The 16,191-nt window shown below is 37.1% G+C and overlaps 1 protein-coding gene and 2 pseudogenes across 2 annotated transcripts; 1 reads left to right on the top strand and 2 right to left on the bottom strand.

The window, feature by feature from the left end:
• Positions 1-78: 78 nt before the first annotated feature.
• On the bottom strand, positions 79-3,501 carry LOC133863300 (DNA topoisomerase 6 subunit A-like; annotated as a pseudogene).
• A 4,626-nt stretch (positions 3,502-8,127) lies between these two features.
• Positions 8,128-9,541, bottom strand: LOC133863299 (pentatricopeptide repeat-containing protein At4g21065-like; annotated as a pseudogene).
• A 140-nt stretch (positions 9,542-9,681) lies between these two features.
• On the top strand, positions 9,682-13,351 carry LOC133863531 (protein FAR1-RELATED SEQUENCE 8-like). 2 transcript variants are annotated; one of them, XM_062299506.1, is made up of 4 exons: positions 9,682-10,132; positions 10,272-10,368; positions 10,447-10,638; positions 11,200-13,351. In XM_062299506.1, exons 3-4 carry the CDS (start codon positions 10,570-10,572, stop codon positions 13,306-13,308), a joined length of 2,178 nt encoding a protein of 725 aa, XP_062155490.1. In that variant the 5' UTR covers positions 9,682-10,132; positions 10,272-10,368; positions 10,447-10,569; the 3' UTR covers positions 13,309-13,351. The 2 variants fall into 2 exon arrangements, with proteins under 2 accessions (XP_062155490.1, XP_062155491.1); XM_062299507.1 differs by lacking the exons at positions 9,682-10,132; positions 10,272-10,368 and having other exon boundaries at positions 10,506-10,638; positions 11,150-13,351.
• Positions 13,352-16,191: the final 2,840 nt, after the last annotated feature.

The raw sequence follows: 16,191 nt of genomic DNA, 5'->3' as shown, positions 1-16,191 counted from the left end.
AATAAGAATTTTTTGTTGGACATTTCTTGTATTTTCATGCTTATACAATATGATTAAGATATTGTGTTTCTAATTGGTTCAAGTACAATTAGTTTGCTTTTCATTCGCAACTGGCAAGTGTGACGAGAGGGTAGAGTTCCTTTGTGAAATGGTAGACAGACACTTGTCTACGAAATCGGGTCCGACAAACAAGGGGTAAATGGAGAGGTTTGACCCAAACGTGCCCAAAGCCTGAATCTCCGCCTTCTGCTTCGTCTTCACCAGCTCCTCAACCCAACCGGGATTCTTCTTCACAAAATCCTCCTCCAACAAGTCCTTGCCGGTCTTAATATCCTGCTCCTTCATCGGCAACCTACACTGCTTTGGTATTTTATACTTGTCCAAATCGCTCAGCCTGATCCCCAACTACTTGATATCCGGGGTCGTAAAATTCTCACTGTCATACGACATGTTCTTCGACCTGCATCTGTAGACCGACAAAATCTTCAGTCCGTAGGGATCGCTATCCACAAGTGCAAGCACAGGAATCTTGATCAGCTCCATCTTCAACTTCCTCAAGAACAACCCCGTGGCGACATCGGGCTACCTCTTGGCCGTCACAATTATACACGGGAATCGATTGTAGAACCGGTCCTCGGCCAATCGCATATACGCCGCATCCTTCTCAACCAACAGTATGAACAACACATCACTCTGCATATTCCCGACCCTGTCAATGTTGGGCGGAATGGCCTTTCCGCCCATACCCATCTTCGTGCAATTGATCATGTCGCCGTTATCACTGAAAATGAGGCGACCCACGACAACACCTTTCTCTGCGGCGATGTTGAGCGGGTGCAGCCGAGTATGCACGACACGTCATCGAGGACGGTGTCTAACTGGGTCTGGTCCTGGAAGAGCTTGACGTCGGTGTAGAAGAGGTCACGCTTGGTGGTGTGGATGTTCTTGGCGCAGAGCTGGTGGATGAGCTGGAGGATGCGGGTGGCGATGGTGGACTTGCGGTCGGTGGAGATGTTAGCGTAGGGGCGGAGGGAAGTCTACCAGGAAGGACTGAGAGAGACAGAGATGGACTGAGAGGCGGTTTGAATAGTTTAGGTTAAAAAAAAACACGTGGATCGTACACGTGAGTCGATTTCCGTCAGGATTTAACACTGAATCCTGACGGAATACCCTTATGTAAGAATTTTTGATAGTTTAATATCCCGGTTCAAGAGAAATGATAGTTCAGTACCCTTCCGTCAAAACGTCATATGATTCGATACCCTTCTACGAAGTTAACTCATAAATAGTTTACTTGCCTGCATTAAAATTTTCATTTAAACTAATGGCCAAATTTGACTTAAGGTATAACTCGAAATATTTTGATAGTTTATAAGTGAGTCATAATTTGGAAGTGTAAGTGCAATTGTTGAGGGCATAATTTAGGAGGTGAAGTGTAATTTTCCATTTTTTTTAAGTCGAAATTGTTAGTGATAATGCCCTAAACTCCAATTGTTTTGTAAGACATTTTTGTTTTAATTGAATAAAGTTGTTTATTCACTGATTTATTTAATGAGCATTTGGCATATAAACTGTTTTACATGTATGCTTTTTGTTGTGAATTTTAATTGTACTCGCAAGTGCACGAATCGTTTGTAGTTAATGGATTGCAAGTGTAAGGTCGATTCCATAGAGAATTGTGTTTTTGAAAACAAATTTTTTGTCTAAACTAATCAAATCTTAACGTAGTTCCAAAAAATTGAGAGATTGTATTTGTGAATAAAATCAAGAGTATAAACAAAATTAAAGTGAATGTAATCAAGTAAAAAAAAAAGCATTAAGGTATCAGAATCTGCACTCACAAATTCATAGCAACATATTCCCATGATCAATAATATTTCTCAAAGTTCTCACAATAAAATCTTAAGTATGTTTTACTTTTGCTTCAAATATTTAATGAAAACCATCACATGTATCCATTCTTTACACAAATCACAAAAGAAATCCAATTTAAAACAAATCATCAAGTGTATCCGTAAATCACAATAAGATATCCAATTTAAATCAAAACATCAATTATATCCGTAGAATAAATCACTAGGGATATCCAATTTTTTTAAACAAAAAAAACTAAGCACAAACAATTTTATGAAACTATATTAAATCATCAAATGTATCATTGAATCACAAAAGATATCCAATAATTATTCCACAAAATTGAGTTGAAGTAAAACAATTGGAAAATCAATACTCATTAAAATTAGAAAATATTACACCACATGAGAATTAATAGTGTTGCTAATCATAAGTGGGGCTTCATCCTCAACCTTAATTAAGGGTTTAGCCTCTCATGACTAAAAATAACATGCTAACTTTTATTATATATAAACATCAAAATAAAAAAAACTTACAAAAAGAAAACATTACAAAAGGAAGGAGACACACGAACTATACGAAAATTTGCTCTCTTGCTTCACACACATTTTACAAAAGCAAAGTATAATATATATATAGTGCTAAGTGTCGGTGTTGCCCTGCCAATTATGGACGGAATTACATGTATAATTGGTGCTGCCTTATTAAGGAAAAACGTGCTCCTCAGTCCTTCTTGCTGCTAGGTCTACAAGTCGGTGCCCAGTTTTGGAGAGAAGGCATGCATGCGTGATCGGGTCTTGGAAAGAATCATTGGACATGTCTTTGGTGCTTACAGGTTTGGAAATAATCAATTCTAGCTTGGAAAGAATCGTGTCTTTCTGTGCCTCCTATTATGGGAAGCCAAGTCCATGTGTTCGGCTGCAACTTCTTGGAAAGAAAAACATGTACGTACTGTATTTCTTCAGTGCTATGCCGCCAGGTATGGAAAGTTCTTGTAATGCAAGAAGTCTGACTTGCTCCTCTACACACGTCATGCCTTCATTCGATCCACTGTTTAGTCCTCTCATGCACGTTCTAAGGAAAAGCAAACAGCAGACAACGTGTTGCTCTAGGTTTAGAAATAATATGACTTTCGCTTGGCCTCCTCATGTCATCGTTTCGATCAGGAAAGGAAAGGAAAATAAAGTGATGCTCTTCTTCTTGAAAAGATTCACGTGTATTCAGTTTGCCCAGGTTTTACATGGATTCGATGCTGCCCTTCATGGAGAGACACGTGTGTCTTGATGTTGCTTGCTATGGCAAGAAACGTGCGCTAGTTGCTTATCTAGGAAAGAATCCTTTTGGAATTTAACATGTCTTATGTGCTGCTGCATGTCGGTGCTGCAAAATTCTGCATAGAAAGAATCATCTCTCGGACCCTTCAGAAAAGAATGTGCGTCTCTGCGCCAGGTTTGGAAAGACGTAGGTTTATTTAGGTGCTACCCGGTTTTGAGAAAAGATGTGTTGAGCTACTCCTTGCATCGTGCCTCCACATGCATGTACCCGTTCAACTATAGGAAATAAAAGAATAAATGTACGTACTCCATGCTGCACTCCACGTCCTTGATTATTTTTGGCAAGATATTGAGTTACATCAACATCAATCATTGCTGCATTACATGGTCTTTAATTAGACAAAACATTATTTTCTCCAAATATGCAATTTCACAATAAAAAATGTTATTTTCTCTTAATGATATGCAAAACACTAAAACATTAAGGTCATGTTTGGTTTGTGGAATATACCTCTGGAATGGAATGGCTATTCCTATGGAATAGTCATTTTTTTGTTTGGTAGGGGTATATTCATTGGAATAGTTATTTCCATTGGAATACCTATTCCTCTAAAAAATGAGAGGAATAGCTATTCCTTGGGGTAAATGCAATATTTTTCAGAAAAAAACCATTTATTTTATATTATATATATATATATATATATATATATATATATATATATATATATATATATATATATTTTTTTTTTTTTTAAAAAAAGCCAAACCCTTCAATGGCTAGTCGGCCATCCCAATGGGTGGTTGGCTAGCCCATATATGGAGCTGAGGATGGTCGCACCACCCCTGGAACACCTCGTGGTGAACCTCACGAGGTGTTCTGGGGGTGGTGCGACCACCCCCGACGCTTTTGGGGGTGGCACAGGCCACATCGGATTGGCTTCAGCCACCCTCGACGGGTATTTTGGGGGTGGCCGCGGCCACCCCTGGAGACCACTATGGGGATTGTTGCTGCCATCCCCATCTCTTGGTGGGGTGGTCGGCCATCTATGGGTGTTTTTTTTTTTTTTTTTTTAAAATAATTTGATTTGATTTTCTTTTATTTTTTTATTTTAAAAAAATGAAGTTTTTTTAATAATTTTGATTGGATTCCAATTAAAATATATGAGTTCTTACTAAAGTAAAGAGTATGAATAACCATTCAATTCCGCTACTTTCTATTTTTAGGAATAATTATTCGTTTTCCTAATGGAATAGTCATTTTGCAAACCAAACGAGGCCTAAAGCTAACAAAAAAAATATTAGAAAATAACAAAACTAAAGGTTTAACAAATGCAAAATAAGGAGTCTAAATACACAATATTTGTTACTCATCACTTTTAATAATTATTATTTATCATATACATGTAAAGGTTCATACTTGTATTGAATAGGATTTAAGGTCAGAAGATCTTAAACCATAAACCTTGCAACTTATAAACTATTTTTTGGAGTCAATAATGGAATTTGACGTTCTATTTTATGAGACTATAACACATTAATCATGATGAACTATTTTGATCATGTGAAGTGGGGACATCGGATTAATGACTTGGTGCAGATACAATGTACTAAATGGACTATGTGAGTTGTCGTTCTCTTATAACATTGTCAAAGGAATATTGTGAAACCCACGACTACTTATAACATTAATTCTAAATCCTGAGAAAATTGTGAATTCAAATGTGAAGTTGAAGTCACTTCGATACACTTAGGAGTGAAAAATCATCGACGATCAAAATTTCAGTGTGTTGGTTAATCGCATGTAGCATTGTAGGAAGTGGGAACACTATTCATCAAGAAAGAATCCAAATCTTTTGATTAAATCAAAGAGATAATATATATATATATATATATATATATATATATATATATATATATATATATATATATATATATATATATATATATATATATATATATATATAGATAGATTTAATGAAATTAATTTCTTAGTCTATGGCTGGAGCATTTTGGTAAGAAATATTAAAATAATTATTTACGTGGTGAAATGAGGTTTCACAAGTACGAGAATACTAAGGGATTAAATTTGGTACTCAATGATAAGATGTAATAAATTAAAGTGACAACCATTAATGACCTTAATTCAACAACAAAATATTTTATGGAGGAGTCAAATGTAAAATATAAGTACAATCAATGTAATTAATTGAATAATTAAAAATAAATAATTATAGTGCAATTATAATTGTTCAGTGGAACCAATATTATTAATAGTAACTTATGACAAGTCATTAGATGACATGTGTGATAAGCCTAGTGGAATATTGATTTTTTATTTTTTATTTTTTTTATTTTTATTTTTTTTCCTTTTAGATCCCTCTTCAAGCTGATATAAGTTGACCTAGTGACACAAGCTTCTAGAAACCCCAGCTGTGTTCTCCAAAGAAATGGCCAGCCGTGTTCTCCAAATAAATGGGGTTAGGGTTGGCCGTGTTATACACTTGCGGAGGCTAGAGTTTTTTCTCCTCTCCAAGTAAACACATGTATATAACTACATAGCTTGTGTAAGAATAAGATGCACACTCAATTCGATACCCACTCTCTTAGTCATATTCAGTTATTGAAGAGAAGATTTAGAAATTCTAAATCCCTCATCTCAACCGTGTTCTTAGAAAGAAAGAAGAAAAATCAAATTCAGCCACCAAAACCCAAGGTAGGCGAAACTTGCCATGTAAGTGTTTCTTCTTGATTTTTTTTTTTTTTAATGCATGATCTATTCTTGTTCTCTTGAAGAGTTCTTGGGGGTATTCTGTTGTGCATATGATGTACATAATCCCAACAAATGGTATTAGAGATGGCTTCAAAGAAAACATGGCATAGATGGAAGTTTGTGAAACTTCATGTATGTTTAATACATTTCACGGTTTGCATGGTGCTACTGTCTGGAATTGTTCCAGCTGTGTCTCACTCTTGTTTGGTCATCATTGGTCCTTTGACATGTCTATATATTAACATGTTATGAGCGCTTGATTTGAACATTTCTAGTGGTTTGAAGCACATTTACTGAAACGATTAAATTGTTACAATTAATATTGTGTTGCTGTAAAATTCTGCAGTAACGTGTGTTCATATTGTTTATATTTTGCATGCCTTACATCCTTTATTTTTTTGATAAATTTGGCATGTTGAAAACATGGTTAACATGTTGTAACAATTGAGTTAGTGTTTCAGAAGCGTTCCAGACACTTTTTCCAATTGTTTTAACGTGGTAAAATGATTGGATTCATTTTTTATGGATGACCAATTAGAGTTTGTTTCTTTGGTTATGGAACATGTTGTATAATGTATATAACATGTTTGGATCATAATAGAATTATTATACAAGTTTATTTCATGTGTTATTGAAGATTGTCTTCAAGTTCATGGCCTAGAACATATGTTTTGTTTTCAAACTTGTTTTTGATTGATTTAAATTCTTTTTTTGTTCTCAATGATTTAAGAAGTGTTTTTTTATCATTGAGATATGTTTATACATAGAAAAATATTTTATTTTATTATTTTTGTGTGTGTTGGTTGATTGCATGGTGGTTGGACCATCATCCATGGTGGTGCGGCTGGTGCCATGGTTATGAACCATGCGCCACACCAAGGTGAGCCATGGATTGGACCCATGGTTGTACCACCTTGGGCAGCCATGGGTCGAAACACTACCCTAGGGGTGGTGGCTAGCATCCCAAAGGGTTGTCTCTCCCTAGGGATGTAAATAAACCAGTCCGTTCGACAAACCGCTAGATACCCGCTCGGTTTAGCCCGATCCGAACTCGAGCTCGATACTGTAGAAACCCGCTCGATTAATAAGTGATACATACCCGACTCGCTCAACAAAACTCGATAGGGGCTCGCGAGCTCAGCTCGTTTAAAGCTCGACTTGATCGCTCGTCCGGCTCGTTAGTTCGACTCGTTAGCTCGTTCATATCTTACATATATATTGGTAAAAATAGTAAATATAGTATAATATATATAGTATTACATATTAATTATAATACTTTGATAACAATATTTAGTATGTTAAATTAACATATTAAGTTATTAATAGTTAGTATATAACAATATTAAATAGCATATAAGTATATATATATATCACATCACACATGGTTAACAATAGTTATATTTTATATTTATATTATAGTTACTTAGTTTTATTTTTTTTGATAAGTTATTTTGGGTTATAAAACTTATTGTAGGAAAATCTGAATGCGAAAGCCCTACAAAAGGCAATTGCCAGAATCTCAGTTCTCCCATATCGCTATAATTATTTAGTTTTATAGAATATATTAGACTTACTATTTGTTCACATTATACATATACCACAGTTTATACTCTCTAGTTATATATAATAACATATTGTTAATTTGTTACTTATAAACTATAGTTATATACTATATTTTATAATATGTCTTATATAGTTACATACTATATATTTATATTATATATTAATAAATGTATAGAGGTTGTTCATAATCTTGGACTCGAATTCTGCTTTAATCACTCATTGAAAAATTTAATAGTCTACCTCGAGCTTTAGTTGAGCCGAGCTTGTCGAGTAACTCGACTCGGCTCGAATTAGCTCAAGCTCAAGCTCGCCCGAATTTTAAACGAGCCGAGCTTGAACATGCAATTTATAGCTCGGCTCGACTCATAAACAAGTCAGTCTTGAAATCTTCAAACTCGACTCGGCTCGGCTCGATTACATCCCTATCTCCCCCCACCCCAAGGGGATTGAATAGGTAGCCACACCTCACCAGGTGGTGGGTGGCAGCTACCACTTAAGGATGCTAGGATTTTTTTCAAACCTTAGTTCTTAACCCTAACCCTATTTTTTTTTTTTTGGGGGGGGGGGGGGGGGGGGGGGGGAGGATTTTACAATGTTCATTCTCTCATTGCTCTTCAAAAGCAAATGCTATAAAGAGAAGATTGGACAAACAACTTACAAAGTCTCTCATTTTCTAAACTCTCTCCAATAACCTTTACATGAACATGAACCATGCCTGAAATGATGGAATCGAGTTTTATCCCTAACAATTATTTCCCTATTGTACGTCTTTGAAACCAACTTAGCCATATGGTGACAGTCCACACACATTCTAAGGTTCTTCACAACTCTAATTATCACCCCAGGTCCTGACCTAATAAGCCCAAAGGCAATAGCCAACTTTTCAATATGATGGTATAGTCCACTCTCTTTTTCTTCTTCCTCTACATCAAGAGAAATCTCTGATGTATCACGTGAATACCCTGCAAATTTCAAGTCTGTTTTCATCTCATCTAACTTTGAATAGATTTCTTCAGATTTAGGATGTGATGGGTCCCCAGCTACAAATTCATGAACAATACCATTCATCTCTATCAAACTGCAACCTGGGGTTTTCTTGATTCTCCTATATATATATCGATCATCATGTCTTACTTCATGCAAATTTTCCCATCTATTGCAAGCTGCATATATATTACATAGTAGAACATAAACAGCTCCATTTCAGCCATTTCTCCATCTTTATGTACTCTACAAGCACCAAGAAGTACCCCCCCAGACAGTTGAATTTGGTTTCACTGGCATATTTTTTATAACTACATGAGCTTCTTTTAGGTGTCTAGCTCGGCCATGAAGATCAACCATATATGCACCCATAATGTGCCACATTGGGCTCAATCTCATGCTGGATGGTCATGCTAGCAAAAAGATGTCTTCCTACATTTACCATGCCAGTGTGAGTAAAGGCACATAGGCACATAAAATCCCAAGTGCAAGATCCATTCCTCCACAAGCTGCATACAAATCAATCAAAGCATTTTCCAGTATCAAACCAGGTTCAACTTTGCCTTCTTTGATTTACTCACGAACCCGCTTGCCAATATCCAAGTCCTTCAATTTGGAGCAAGCTGATAGCACCAGAACAAGGGTAACTGAAGTGGGCAACACCCCGCGTTTCTCCATCTCATCAAAAAGCTTTCTTAATTTATTCATCAAATTGCTTAATTCTGTTGTACCCAAATATCATTACATTCCAACTGACAACATCCCTTGTCTGACTCATATCAAAAACACTGCGAGCCATATCAATCAGGCCACAAAGGGAATAAATATTTACCAAAGAATTTTTAACGAACACATTAGAATGAAACCCATATTTCACTTCATGTCCATGCAACTCTTTCCCACATTCCAAAGCAATATCACGCGTAAATCCCTTTAATAAGAATGGAAAGGTGTAGTACGTGGTGGTCATGCTTGACATTCCTTCTCAACATTTCTAAATACATTGAAACTCCATTCTCTGGCACCTTAATCCTAGAGTAGCCTTTGATCATGGTGTTCCAAACTACAAACTTGGTTCAGGAATTGTGTCAAACATGTGATGGACATAATTTATATATTGAAAAAAAATATATATATTAAAAATTTGTACAACCCGGACTACACAGTCTACACGGCGTCATTTTGGTTTTTTTTATACCAAAACGATGCCGCATTGTTACTGATTTTAAACCTAAAGGGCTAAAGACACAAAGTCTAAATCAGAATCTCTGATGTTTCGACTTTCAATCTTCTGAAAATTGAAAACCTAAAAACACTCGTCTTCTCACAGCTCTCAGTTCTCGTGGCGCAGGATCGCGGCTGGGCGGCAGCAGTCTCTCCTCTCACTTCTCAGCTCTCGCGGCGCAGGATCGCCGACTGGGCGATCGGCGAACCTCTGTCTCGTCTCCTCTCAATCTCTCACAGGCAGCAGCAGCAGCGGCGTCACAAAACCTCAGATCAGAGCGAATCAGAGAGAGAAAGAGAGAGAGAGAGAGGGAGTAGAAGGCCATGGAGAAGATCTGCGTAGCAGTCCGAGTAAGACCTGCAGTATCCTCAGAACCCTTTAATGGAACCTTCTGGAAGGTCGAAGACAATCGCATTTCTCTTCACCACGGCACCCCTATCTCTGGCCTCTCTTACGCTTTTGGTATGCATCCCCTTCTCTCACACACACATATATAGGTATATATATGTACCTATGTATGAAATATGCATGCTCGTCTGGTTTGTTTTTCGCTTCTTTTGAGATCTTGTGAGTTTGTTTCATAGTTCATTTTTTTTGGCAGATCATGTATTCGACAAAAGTTGCACTAGCCACTAATGCTAGGGTTTATGAGCTTCTTACAAAGGACATTATTCACGCCGCAGTTGAAGGCTTTAATGGTATTCCTTTTTTCGAATTGAGCTCATTTTTTTGTTCTAAAAGATTATTTGGATTTGTAATGTTTTGGTTTTGGACAGAAATCGTAGTTACAGTGAAACTCAAGGACCTAAAGGCAAAAACAAATAACGAAGGCAGAGCAGCTTAGGGCAAAACTAACCTCCCATACTTTGACGCAACGCGTGTGAACCTCTCCGCCAAGCATGGCCGGCGATTGCACGTTTTCTCCGACCGACGACACCTTATCACCTCACACCAACCTCGACATCACCGTAAGTACCCCGCTCTTTCCAATCCAATCCCGCCCTGTTGTTCTTTAATTCAGTGCTTTCTCGTGTGAGATTAGTATCTCTCTACCCACTATTAATCTGTCCCTAGGTTTCATTTTCTCTTCATCTTTAATACTAAATTTGAGTTTGAATTTTGTTTTCCAAACGGAAGCTGATTAATAATTTTTAATTCGCTCACTTTTGTATTTGATTTTCGTTTTTTTGTGTATAGGATGCTAATTATAACTGAAATGGTTTGGTCGGGTGCAAAAGAAGACCAGTGAGAGGGTGTGATGTGATTAGGGTTGCGCCGTTTACTTTTAATGACATTTCAATTACTTGTAAAAAAAAAAAAACAGGGGTGAGAAAGAAAGTGAATGCACAAGTAATGCTAGAGGAGTTGAGATGAGAAATGGTGGGCTTTTAGTTGAGTGCAATGAGTGCACAAGTGATGTTTGAAAAGATTAGCATCAAACACAAATGAGATTGATGTTGTTTTTCTGTTTTTTTGTAGATGTTATCTTTTCAAACATATTGAGATTGATGGTTTGTTTCTTATACCAGCTAGAAGGTTCTCAAAATAGTGAGCAACTGCTTGAGGATGATGGTGACCTTGAGAATGACCATGAAACTGAGCAATTGTTTGAGATTGAAGGCAATGGCCATGAAGGCAATGACTTCGAGAATGAGTGTGAGCAATTGTTTGAGATTGAAGGCAATGACTTTGAAACTGACAGGGATGATACAACCCTAGATGATGGTCAAAATGGGATATCTGAAAGAAAGGACTATCCTCCACCAGTTGTGGGGATGGAGTTCGAATCGTATGATGATGCTTACAATTATTATAATTGCTATGCCAAGGAACTCGGATTTGCTATCAGGGTGAAATCTTCTTGGACGAAACGCAACAGCAAAGAGAAGCGCGGTGCAGTGCTCTGTTGCAACTGCGAGGGTTTCAAAACAGTTAAAGAAGCAAATACTCGAAGGAAAGAAACTAGAACCGGTTGTCTAGCAATGATAAGGTTGAGGTTAGTGGAATCCAACAGGTGGAGAGTTGATGAAGTGAAGCTTGAACACAACCATTCATTTGATCCTGAAAGAGTGCAAAATTCCAAGTCACACAAGAAGATGGTGACTGGGGATAAAAGAAAGGTAGAACCAACTGTTGATGTAGAAGTACGAACAATCAAGTTGTATCGAACGCCTGTAGCAGACTCAATGGGTAATGGGAGTTCAAATTCCAATGACGGAGAAACTAATGACCATGTTGATCGGTCTAGGCGCTTGAAGCTGAAAAACGGAGATGCACAAGTCATTTACGATTTCTTCTGTCGGGTTCAGTTAACCGATCCGAATTTTTTCTATGTGATGGATTTCAATGATGAAGGATATTTGAGGAATGTGTTTTGGATTGATTCTAGGGCCAGGACTGCATACAGTTATTTTGGTGATGTGGTTGCATTTGACACAACATGCTTGTCAAACCATTATGATATTCCACTCTTTACATTTGTGGGTGTGAATCACCATGGGCAGTCTATTCTGCTGGGTTGTGGTTTGCTCGCCGATGAGGCGCTAGAAACATATATTTGGTTTTTTAGGGCATGGCTGACATGTATGTCTGGTCGCCCTCCGCAAACTATCTTAACAAACCAGTGTAGGACCATGCAAAGCGCAATCGCAGAGGTGTTCCCTAGAGCTCACCATCGATTTTGTTTGCCGCATGTCACTCAAAGCATTCTTGATAATTTGGGAGAATTGCAGGACTACGTGGCATTTCAGACGGTATTGAGGAGGGTGGTGTATGATTCTATAAAAGTGGATGAATTTGAAATGGCTTGGGAAGAGATGATTCAGCGATTTGGAATAAGGGAACATGAGTGGCTTCGAAATCTGTATGAAGATCGAGAGCGTTGGGCTCCGGTGTACTCAAAAGACACATCTTTTGGTGGAATGTCCGACTTTGAAAAGGGCGAGTCCGTGAGCCCTTTTTTTGATGGTTATGTGTATCAACAAACTTCTTTGAAAGAATTTTTTAACATGTATGAATTAGTTCTACAAAAGAAGCATCAGAAAGAAGCTCTTGATGATCTTGAGTCAAGTGATTCAAGCCCCATTTTGAAAACAAATTGCTATTATGAGTTGCAGCTCTCTAAATTGTATTCAAGAGAAATATTCCAGAAGTTTCAAGACGAGGTAGTGATGATGTCTTCTTGTTTTGGCATAACACAAGGTCATGCAAATGGGCCAGTGGTAACATTCATGGTTAAAGAACGTGATGGAGAGGAGATTCTGAGGGATGTCAGGAGTTTTGAAGTTATGTATGATAAAGCAGGAGCAGAAGTCCGCTGCATTTGCAATTGCTTTAACTTCAAAGGCTATCTTTGCCGGCATGCTTTATGTGTCCTAAACTATAATGGCGTAGAGGAAATTCCTTTTCAGTACATATTGTCAAGGTGGAGGAAGGATTTTAAGCGTTTCTATGTGCCAGATCTTGGCTCCAATAATGTTGATATTACAAACCCTGTACAGTGGTTTGATCATTTGTACAGACGAGCCATGCAAGTTGTTGAGGAGGGGATGATATCCCAAGATCATTATATGGTTGCTTGGCAAGCATTTAAAGAGTCTTTGAATAAGGTCCGCCTTGTAGCAGATAAGCATGTGTAAATTACAATAACACTAATAACAATGTGGATAAGTCTTTCTGTCATCTGTTGTTTTCTCTCTTCAATGTGTTCATGCCGGCTGCACTGCTTGCTGCCTTGGCTACTGTGAGTGCATTTTTGAGCTCAAAAACCACTATTTTTTGTTTTTTTGTTTTGTTTTTTTTTTAAAGAAAAAAAAAAAACCCTTTTTCCTTCCGCACTCTATCTTATTTTGACCTTAGTGGGTTTTTTATGCATTTCTATATTTCTTTAATATGCATTTTCATTTCCTGGGTATTACATATAGTCCTGGCCCTGGGGACAAGAAGGTGGTTGTTAGCACAGATGCTAAGTTTTTAGAAAAAGACCGAACAATTTTAAGTTAAAGAGTAGACAGAAAGCTTGAAACCTTCAAGCCAAAGTTGGTTGCAAAAGGATACATGAACAACACATGTTTCAAGGAATGGGATTGTTACATGATTTGTGAATCATTTAATGAAGTCATTAATGCAAAGACATCATGATTGAGCGACAAATAATTGTAGGAGAGATGTAATATGAATAAAGAAACTTGTCATCAAGGGATGAAGTGACCTGGTTGCGTATACTAGTATTGAAGGAAATATTCACAAAAAAGAATTCTAGATTGAGGAGATTGACCACGTTTTAAACTTCCAAAATGTTGAAGTGGCCGTCCTATAAAATTTCTTGCAAATTCATATGAGCTGGTCCTGCATTAGTTATCGATAATTTCCAAATATTTAAATCATCGGTGAACATGTCTTGAGTTTTGCATTCAAACCATATGCTTATGGCTATAGATTTGATACTGATTAAATCAAACCCCTTGGTCTGATATCTATACTAGTGCAACGCATGGGAAGTATTGTAAGCAGTATTTTTCTTCATTTCTTTTATTTGAAGTTCGTTGGAGATCACTTTTTAAACCTTGTAGTTGCTTGGTATGCTACATAGAACCAGGTAAATGTGTGAGTTTGGGTGCATCTGCAGTCGCATGCCTTGATGTGGAATTTATCTGATCCTATGATATTTATGAGATGGATATTGTAGTCTAGTTTTCTAATTTCCCACTCTCCTAATGTAGCAATAATAGTTTCATTTGGCTTGTTTGAAGTGGATTTACTCAATTGAATATTTGATGCTTCTAGTTAACCAGAATATCTCTGTCTTAATTTGTTGAACACTTTCGTTGAGTATGCTTTCTGCATTGGGATATTGAGGAGACTTATACCCATGTTATGTGGGACATTTGCAAAGCAGTTATTGACACATTTTAAATCCTATGTACTGTTTTTTTGCTGCTTTCAAATCAAATCCAAAGTGCTTGAGTATTTCACCATGCATGGTTTGGAGTTGAATTGTCTTGTGATAGTAGGAAATTTCATATATTACTATGAAAGAGAGGAATCACCTGGACAAAAGTGTAGTATGTTTTACTTGAGTATTTTGTATTTATTAAATGGCTGATAGCTTCTGGGCACTTGCAAATTTTGGTGCCCAATCTGAGATTCTTGAAACTGTTCCACTTCTTGCATTCTCCCTATGGTCTATAATAACAAATTCACATTCTACTTGAATTATCTGATTGATTAAATCAAGTGGTTCCTAGTTATCCTTTTGGGCCCTTTAATTTCAAGTTTCTGCAATATGATTTTTGGGTAAATGAGATAAATTTCCTAAAAGTGTGATTTTCTGTATCCAAATGTAAATTATACTGTTTGGTTTAAAATTGTGCTGAAGCATAACATGGCTTGCACACTCTGCTCTTTGTTCTGCATCAAGTATTGAGCCAAGTTTAGCAAGAAGCAGGTTACACGAGGGAATGCTATTTAATGTTGGATGACTTCATTAAGGTACTTTGCATTCTTTACATATTTCTTGTAACAATTCAAACCTATGTCACATAGGAAAGAAGAAAGTGGAGGAAAATGAATACACAAGAGTTACTTCATTCCCTTAGAACTTCCCCAGGCTAAATAGGAGGGTTAAATTATACAATTTTTAGTCACTGATGAGGTTGAAGAAAGAAGAAGAGGGCGGGTTTGGGTTGGGTATTGAAAGGGCCATTTTTTGGCAGAGCCAAATATTTGGATAATCTTCTTACATTACTATTCATCAGAGTCGGTAATCATTGCCATAGCTTTTGAACTTGGATATGCATTTTCTAGCTGCACTATCACCAATTAAAGACACATTGATGAAAATCTCTTTACAACCCAAAGTGGTCTTCAATGTGTTGTCCTGCCTAACCATTGGATGGCCCTTGATATTAGGATTGTATTCATTTTTCCCTTGCTAACAGCTACTCTACTTGAGAATCGAAAAACGAAAGGAATACCAATCCAGTGTCTCAAATATTTCAATGCATCTTGCAGTAAGCATACTTGAAACTCCATGGGACAGCTTGCCCTCCTTTATAACAAATATCATGGAGAGGCTTGAGCAACGATAGGAATAATCTTCTTCTTCACATCTAAATTGCCCTTCACACTGTACGAGAAGCCCTGCTTTCATTGGATATGAAATGTGTAGTATCAGCCCAAAAAGATGTTGATTAGTCTTATGAAATATTTCTTGTTGCTTTGGAACGAGAATCAATGGTTCGCATATCCCCAAACCAACACAATCACACAGAAAAAAGAAAAAAGAAAAAGAAGAAGCATATCATCCTTCTAAACATCGTAATGAGTGAGGAAAGGAATTTCATACCAGACTGTCCCCTTGATATTATATTAGCTTTACTGTAAATCTACATAGTGAACCTCCCAAGCCAGTAGTCCTAAACTGCGAAGAGCTAGTGGGTCATAATTATTTGAAATATTAGGAGCATCCTCTTTGAATAAGATGATACATCATAGTATCAACCTTCTCAATCAAAAACTCC

This window comes from Alnus glutinosa, chromosome 3 (genome assembly GCF_958979055.1).
Source record: "Alnus glutinosa chromosome 3, dhAlnGlut1.1, whole genome shotgun sequence".
Taxonomy (NCBI): Eukaryota; Viridiplantae; Streptophyta; class Magnoliopsida; order Fagales; family Betulaceae; genus Alnus; species Alnus glutinosa.
The sequence above is the reverse complement of the archived record's forward strand: the minus strand, read 5'-3'. Positions and strand labels throughout refer to the sequence as shown.